At 38.6% G+C, this 9211-nt stretch overlaps 1 protein-coding gene across 1 annotated transcript in view; it reads right to left on the minus strand.

Annotated features, from left to right (window-relative positions):
- Positions 1-1669: 1669 nt before the first annotated feature.
- The window catches only part of HSF2BP (heat shock transcription factor 2 binding protein), a 116315-nt gene continuing 108773 nt past the window's right edge, over positions 1670-9211 (minus strand). Inside the window, exon 8 of the mRNA XM_008070978.2 lies at positions 1670-2347. Within this exon, the coding sequence (XP_008069169.1) occupies positions 2139-2347 (209 nt within the window). The 3' untranslated portion in view covers positions 1670-2138. The remainder of the gene's footprint in view (positions 2348-9211) is intronic.

Below are 9211 nucleotides of genomic sequence, written 5' to 3' on the forward strand. Positions count from 1 at the left end.
AGCAACCAGACGGCAACAGGCCTGCCAGGAGCCACTGGGGAGGAGGGACAAAGGAGGAGGAGGAAGAAGTCTGACTACTAGCCTCAGGTTTCACATCTTTGCATACAAACTGACAGTACCAAAGAGAAATATAGTTCATAATATAAAAACTTCATAAATATGAAAGGAATTATGTAAAAAATAAATTTCAAAATATATGCACTATTTTACTGCTTTTGTCTTTGATTTTAAAATTCACAAGAGACCTCAAACATGCAAAGTACATGATTTTATGTATACCTTTTTAAAAAAACGGAGTGGGTTTTCTTTAAATCACTAGATGTAGAAAAGTTAAAAAAACAAAAAACAAAACTGTTTTCCTATTGACCTTCATATGAAGAGCAGAAATATCAGAGTCACTCCTTAAAATTGGCCTTAGGTAACTTTCCTGTGACATAAATTCAAAATATGTATGTATTATACATATGTTTCTTCCCAAGAGTTTTCCTTAAGGACTCTTGCTCTCCTTAGCACCTAAAAACTAGGAGAAGAAAACAGTCCTACTTAATCATTTACCAGTTGCTAAACTATACAACATTTAGGGGTCTGGCCCAGTTCACTCCTCTCTATACACTGCTGAACTCATTTTTGGCAGAATAAAACCCTTTAGTTCTAGAGGCAGCACAAACTAATTATACTAATTTATCCCCCAATTACCTTATTAAACAAATAACAATCAAAAAGAAGATAGTATCATGCTAGAGTAAGTATAAAAACACAATATCCCCAATTTTATTCACCAATAATCAGGGCCTACAGAACCACACAGCACAGATGGACTGATTTCTGCCTCCATGAATTTTAAATTGCCTTTTACAACATTCCTCTGGCTCTGATGAGCGAGTATTCCACAATATGTTGGCTCGTGAAATCCAAGCAACCGTGCCTTCCTCTACACTTCTTCACTCAGCCTCAGCCATAAGTTGCACATTGACTATAAAAATCTACTTAAAAGAAAAATGAAGTTACTCTAAAATGCCACACACAACCAAACAGCTTATACATGTGTATCAGACTACCACTGTGAGGGTACTCCTGCATTTGTTTAGCTCTTACCAATGCCCAGAACCCGGTGGCCCTACAGCATCACAGTGAAGGATGCAGTTCTTCCTTCCAAAAAAAGGAAGGAACATGTCCTCTAATGTATGTAACTTTAAAGGGGTGATTTAAATGGCAACTCTCACTCTCATACATCATGGTGTCTGTGAGAAATGAAGCCTATTTTCCTTTGTTCTCTGCCAGTGGCCTAGAACACAGCTGGATAGCATGACCAGCAAGCAGACAAGACAGATATACATGCTGACCCATGTACAAAAAGGGAAATAGAGCTCCCTTTTTCTTCCCTGTTAAAGAATCTCAACTAGCTGAATGTGTTCTAATCTATGAGATTGTTTTTATAGTATTTGTCATAAGAAAAATTGGATTTTTACGTTGATAGCCAAAGGGCCCAGAAAAATCTAAGGAGAGTTTTCCACCAACCAAGTGTATGCACTGTAATATACAAAGGAGACCAACTTCATGGTGTCAACTTTATATTTCAGAAAGCAATAGTGGTAACACAACTCTTCTGACTTTCTTTATTCAAAAATAAAATAGGCACAGAAAATACAGAACTTAAGTGTCCAATGTCATTTGAAGTAGCAGGTTCACTGAAAGGTTATAAAAGTAAACTTGCATTTTGGGGGAATTAATTACAATTACCAGAGAATGAGCTGTTTGTCAAAGTGCATCTCAGGAAAATGCTGACTGATGGGGTAGATGGTTATTTAATCTCCAATTTTTATAGATAAAACTACAGGTCAGGGATGGTCTGCTGAGTAGCAAGGAGCTGCTCTAAGAAAGCTCTCTTCCAGGTAGCACAGACATGGACCTTTCCAGAAGGATGGATTTTTTAAAGGTCTCCTCTTTGGCAAGATTAACCAACCATTCAAAAGTCCTTTCAGCTTCAGGAGGAAGTTACGTGGGACACAGCAATTCACATCCATCTCTAGTCAGTCACATTTTGCTATCTCTAACATATAGCACATGGTGATGGTTTTGGAATACAAAATGAGGAAACTGGGGAGGGGAAGGGACACTGGCATTTTCACTAAGGGCACCTACACGTCATGCTCCAGAGCACGGAGATCTTCCAGGAGCTCCTGAGCCACAGTCTGCAGGTGAGGGTTGCGGCTCTTGGACATCGCCAGGATCCGCTGCAGGGGCAGGGAGCTTCGGAACTCAGAAGCCGACTTGGAGAAGACTTCCGGCTCCAGAACCACAGACTGCACAAGCCGCAGTACATGGAGACATACCTCTGCGTCTGGATCTGGAAGAGAGGAAAACACTTCTGGTTAGAGGAAAACCCTCTACAGGAATCTACCCTCAGGGGTTCTTGTCCTTTCTGAATGATGAATTGGACAGTTTAGAAAACTACTGGCTAACCCAGAAGCAGAGTAATTTTTTTTTTTTTTTAAGTTGGAGTCTCACTGTCAGCCAGGCTGGAGTGCAGTGGCACACTCATGGCCACTCCAGTGTCGACCCACTGGGCTCCAGCTATCCCTTCTGTCTTAGCCTTCCAAGTAGCTGGAACTACAGGAGCGTGCTACCATTCCTGGCTAATTTTCTAGTTATTGTAAAGACGAGGTCTCGCAAAGTTGCCCGGGTTGGTCTCGAACTCGCGGGCTCAGGCAATCCACTCACCTCGGCCTCCCAAAGTGCTGGGATTGCAGGTTGCGCCACCAAGCCCGGCCAAAGTCACTTTTGATGTAAAAGCTAAGCTCATGAAAGTAGCATGACAAAACTCAACATATTGTCTACTTAATAAGCATCATCTTCAAATATTACAATCACATAATTTTAAAATGCTAAGCTAGAAATACAAGGGCATTCCATGTTTGCTATAATTCTGCCCACTTAGAAGATTGTTTTAAAAGATATTATACTTCTTTTTCATTACAGCTACAGTAAATTCCTCAGAGACCACATAAAGACAGAGCATCTATCAGGGCCATTGAGTTACACAATGTCACAGGCTAAACACATTGTTTTCTTCCCAGGTAAATACCCCTCAGGAGTTATAGAACTTGGTAGCCCTGCATATACTGTAGCAACCACTAAAACATAGCTAGACCAAAACAACAGTTCCACCCAAAGTTATAATCCTCAACCAGAGTGGAGCCAACTCTCCTTACCATTTATATTTAGAGTCTTTGACATGCCATTAATTCACTTCCTGATTGGGTTCTGTAATTGGAACCAGGGTCAAAGCCAGCACCTCTTTCCTGGCACATTTACTCAAAAAAGCCTTTTATGGAGTAAGTGGACTAAAGGAGTGGACTAGACAATCCCTTAGTGGGAGATGCCTAACACCAAGCCCCAACCAGAGGCTACTTCCCTACAGAACAAGAGGAAAGACTGCTGTGCCAGGAAAGGATAAAAGGTAATCCTCTCTACCTCTGGATGAGGGCCCAGGAACCCATCCTAAGTCCAGACCGTTAGAATTCTCCTACTTTGGGGGATAGGCAGAAAACTTTCTGTTGTACAGACCTGCCAAATTTACAAGGCAGCTAAAGTACAGACCCAGAAGGAAGGCCAGAAGCCAAGGGTAAAGACACTTTGTCAGCTCAGCCCTCAGTGGGACAGAAGATTGAAAGAACAGATTGAGAGCTGAAAGCCATTTTTCATCTTGTTCCCAAACCTTAATACAATGATGAGAAAGTAGAAGCTATGTTTTGGAGAAATGCATACTTTAGGTAAAATTAACTTTGCCAACTTTGTCCTTTCAGAAACATAGGCTTCATGATGCCAGAGGTATCTCATAGCAGCAGTCAAGCTTGCCTAGAGTAAAGGGAATTTACAAGGCCTAAGACATCATGCATTGGGCAAGGATTGTAAAAGTCATGAAACTTGCAATTACAAAAGTTATGGATGCTCAGATGGGGAGCAGGAGGGGATTCAATCTTCCAGTAAATTGGGCGCTATCTACAGGGAAGTCAAGGATCTCCCAAAGCTACCCACTGGGAATGCCTAGGAGATAAGGGGAGGTACACCCTCCATTAGCTCTAAGGAATATTGTTTGGGAAGGTGCAGGAGCATTAGAATCCTTGTCACGCCCTTCTCTAGGGGCTATTGATAATGTAGGTGGACATTAGTGGGTCTCTGTGTCAGAGGATCTCCAAGACATTCGCAGGTGGTCAATAAGAAAGTCATGCCAGTCACGTCTACCTGATTGCAACATCTCCAGGGGAAAGGATTTAAGCCAGGACTTGGGAGGGGGGCTATGGGGCCACACTCACCTAGAGTATAGGCCTGCTCCCTGTCTGTGGGGAGTCAACTTATCTTAAAGAAATATTTTCTTCTCTTACCTCTTTGTGTGTTGAAATTCTTTGCATTACTTAGATCTCTGGGTTGCCAGCGCACACCTCCAGCTTGCCGGCTCTGGCAGTGCTGCACCTCTTGCCCCTCTACACCCATCCACCCTTACCCTAACAAAGATAACCACAGCAACAACAGAACCCAAACCTAGTCAAACTCCCACAATGACAGCCTAGCAGAACAAGAAGTGTGATCATTCCCAAGTACAAACACTACCTACAGCATTCTCCTCTGCAGGATAAATACATTACGGCCCAGAAGCCAAATGCAGTCCATGACCTGTTTCTGTACAGGCTACAGACTAAGACTGATTTCTACATTTTTAAAGGGTTATTTTTTTAAAGAAAAAAAAGCAGAATAAGATGCAATAGGGTCCATATATAGTCCTGAAAGCTCAAAGTATGTTCTATGTGGCCCATTACCAAAAAAGTGTTGAACTGCTCTAATGTCCTCCATACGATGTCCAACATTGAATCAAAATGACAACGAAAGGACAAAAGAAACAAAAGGTCTGCTGTCAAGCGATAATTAACAGAGCCAGGTGTAGAGATGATTCAGATACAGGAATAATCAAATAATTTGAGATAAATATGAGTAATAGGTGGGAAAACACTGTTTTAAGGTATTTACATGATACCCAAAGCAGTATACTACTGAAACTGCCCAGTCAAAAGAGGAAAGAAAAAAAAAAAGAAAAGAAAAGAAAGAAAGAAAGAATGAAAAAGCATAAAGAAAACCTACAAGACTTATGGGACACTATTAAGCACAAATGTCATATAATGGGAATAAGAGAAGAAGAAAGAGAAAGGAACAGATATAAAAACCCTACTTTATTAATTAATAGTTGAAAATTTCCCAAGACTGGGGAGACATATGGATATCCAGATCCAGGAAGCTTAAAGGTCCCCAAATAGATACAACCTGAAAACATCTTTTCCAAGGCACATTATAGTCAAACTGTCAAAAGTCAAACACAAAGAGAGAATTCTAAAAACAGCAAAATAAAAGCATCAGGCTACATATGAGGGAATTCCCATTAGACTAGTAGAGATTTCTCTAAAACTTATGGGCCAAGAGAGAATGGGGTGTTATAGTCAAAATGCTGGAAGAAAAACTGCAGGTAGAGAAGGGGAGGGGGAAGGGAGGAGAGTCAAAGATTAGTTAACGAATACAAAAGTACAACTAGACAGAAGGAATAAGTTTTAGTGTTCTATAGCACTATAGGATGACTATAATTAACAATTTATTGTATACTTTCAAACAGCTTGAAGCGTGTATTTTGCATGTTCCCAACACACACACAAAGAAGATAAATGTTTAAGGTGATAGATATGTTAATTACCCTAATGTGATCATTACATACTATATACATGTATCAATATATCACACTGTGCTCCATAAATATGTACAATTATGTGCCAATTTACAATAATGAGAAAGCAAAAAAATAAATTACCAAGTCTGAATGACAGAGAAAGCAGACCAAAAAAAAAAAAAAATCAAGAGAGACTTTGGGTCCTATGGGACTATAACAATATATATAATATTTGCACATTCATATCACTACAGTACAGGAAAGAGAAGGAAAAAAATGTCCTGAGCTGAAAAATTTCCCCCAAGAAATAATGAATGAATACTTACCTTATTTAGTAATAGATAACTTATTGATTCAAAAAGATGAGTGAATACCAAGCAAGATAAACCTAAAGAAACCCACACCATGACACAATACAAGGTTCTAAAAATTAAAGACAAAGGAAAAATCTTAAAAACAGTACTAAAGAAATAATACTTTATTTATAGAGAAAAACAACTCATTAGAAATAATGGAGACCAGAAGGAAGTGATACAACATTCTTCATGTATGAAGAAAATAATGGTCAGTCCCAGAACCCTATATCCAAGAAAGATGTCCTTTAAAAATAAAGGGCAGCCGGGCTCGGTGGCTCAGCCTGTAATCCCACGCCTTTGGGAGGCTGAGGTGAGTGGATTGCCTGAGCCCGCGGGTTCGAGACCCACCTGGGCAGCGAGACCTCACCTCTACAATAAATTAAAAAATCAGCCGGGCGTGGTAGCGCGTGCCTGTAATTCCGGCTCAAAAAAAAAAAAATAAAATAAATAAATAAATAAAGGGGATCTGGATTCTTCTGCTGAAATTAGGGTTTTTGTGGTCTTGCTTTTCCAGCTTCCTTAGGTGGCTTGTTAGGCTGTTAATTTGTGATCCTTCCATTTTCTTCATGTGCGTTTGTAGGGATATAAATTCCCCTCTTACTACAGCTTTCATGGCGTCCCAGAGATTTTGGTAAGATGTTTCTTCATTTTCATTTGTTTCCAGGTAAATTTTGATCTCTGTTTTGATTTCATCATTGATCCAGGAGCTGTTTAGCACCCTGCTGTTTAGTGTCCATGTCTTTGTGGGTTTTGGGGGGACCTTGTTGGTGTTAATGTTTATTTTTATTCCACTGTCGTCCGAGAAGGTGCATGGTAAAATTTTGGTCTTTTTAAATTTGTTTATGCTTGTTTTATGGCCAAGTATGTGGTCAATCTTAGAATACGTTCCATGCGGTGATGAGTAGAATGTGTATTCTGTGATCTTTGGATGGAGTGTTCTGTAGGTATCAATTAAGTCCATTTGGTCAAGAGTCACATTGAGGTTCCGGATCTCATTGGTGATTTTTGTCCTGATGATCTGTCTAGGGTTGTGAGTGGGGTATTAAAGTCCCCAGTTATGATGGTGTTAGAGTCGATATCTTTCTTTAGTTTTCCTAGAAGTTGCTTTATGAAAGTTGGTGCACCTATGTTGGGTGCATATATATTTAAGAGATATTTCTTGTTGGTGGAGTGAACCTTTTATCATTAAGTAGTGGCCCTCTGTATCTTTTTAAATTTTTGATAGCTTAAATGGTATTTTGTCTGAAATTAGGATCATGACTCCTCCTTTCTTTTGTGTTCCATTTGCCTGAAAATTTGTTTCCCATCCTCTTACTTTGAGTCTGTGTAGGTCCTTTCTAGTGAGATGGGTCTCTTGAAGGCAGTATATTATTGTCTGGTGATATTTTATCCATTTTGCCATTCTATGTCTTTTCAGTGGTGCGTTTAGTCCATTCAAATTCAGGCTAATTATTGAAATGTGAGAGTTCGTCCCTATCACAGAGTTCTTATAGAGTTGTTGCTCTTCCACTTGTTTTTTTTGTCTTTCTTTTAGTTTTGGGGTTGGTTCATGTGTATTTTATTCTCACTCATATAGTGGACCTTGATCATCCAATGTAATACTGTAAGAAAATGACTGACAGTAGTGGGAAACTATGGGGGGGGAGATGGGATTTATGGTAGTAAATTTCTGTCTGGGGATGGGGAAACACCTCTTATCAACAAGGGTGCCTGAACGAAATATTATTTGTATACCTAACCCTTAACTGTACCCCACAATATCATAATAAAAAATATTGATTATAAAAAATAAATAAAATCCTAAATAAATTTAGTCATCAGAGAAATGCAAATACAACCATATCAATATACCACTAAACATCTACTAGAATGACTAGCATTAAAAATGATAGTACCAAATAAAGGTGAAGTAATGGAGTAACTACAACTCCTATGCATTGTTGGTGGGAGTTAAAATAGTACAACCACTTTGTAAAGCTGTTTTCAGTTTCTAATATAGTTATACATACACTTAACAGATGACATGGATCTTGATCATCCAACGTATTACTATAAGAAAATGACTGATAGTGTTGGGAAACTATGGGGGGGAGGGGAAGGAAGATGGGATTAACGGTAGTAAACATCTATCTGGGGATGGGGAGACACCTTTTATCAACAAGAGTGCCTGAAAGAAGCATATTTGTATACTTAACCCTTAACTGTACCCCACAATATTGGATAATGCATACATTTAACAGATGACCCATGTATGCATTATCCAAGAGAAATGAAAGCATACACAGACACAAAATCTTATATGTGAATGTGGATAGTAGTTTCATTCATAATAACCAAAAATTGGAAAATATGAAATGTCCACAAACATGTTCATAGATGAACTAATTGTGATTTATGCATGCAATGTCATATGATTTACCATTGAAAAAATATATGACATGGAATAATCTCAAGAGCATTAAGCTGAGCTATTCCATTTATGTGATATTTTGCATATGACATTATAGGGACAGGAAAAAATCAATGTTTGCTTAGAGCTGAAGATAAGAGATAATAATTCACAAAAAAACTAATGAGAAAGAAATGTTCGATATCATGATTGTGGTGTTGCCTGAAAAATCTGTGTTTTTCTCAAAGTTCATATATCTGGCAAAAAGAGCAACTTTTGTAATATACAAATTTTACCTGACTAAAAATAGATAAGTGTTTCAAATTGTAAAAAAATAAAAAATAAAAATAATAAAAATAAAGGGGAATTGACCTTCCATATGACCCAGCAATCCCCCACTGGGAATAAACCCAGAAGAACTCAAATCTTTCTACAAAAAAGATACTGGCACATGTATGTTTATTGCAGCACTATTCACAATAGCAAAAACATGGAACCAACTACTGCCCATCAAAATGGGGCTAGATTTTAAAAAATGTGGTACATATATACGATGGAATATTATGCAATTATAAAGAAGGACAAATTAATGGACTTTGCAGCAACTTGGGTGGATTTACAGTCTATAATACTCAGTGATCTACAACTGAAACAAAGAACTGAGTACCACATGCTCTCACTCATAAGTGGACACTGAACATTTACCATAATACTATAAGAAAGAAATTGGCAGTAGCCAGAAACTGCTGGCGGGGG

Source organism: Carlito syrichta, unplaced genomic scaffold (genome assembly GCF_000164805.1).
Source record: "Carlito syrichta isolate Samal-C Ts95f unplaced genomic scaffold, Tarsius_syrichta-2.0.1 Scaffold314085, whole genome shotgun sequence".
NCBI classification, from domain to species: domain Eukaryota; kingdom Metazoa; phylum Chordata; class Mammalia; order Primates; family Tarsiidae; genus Carlito; species Carlito syrichta.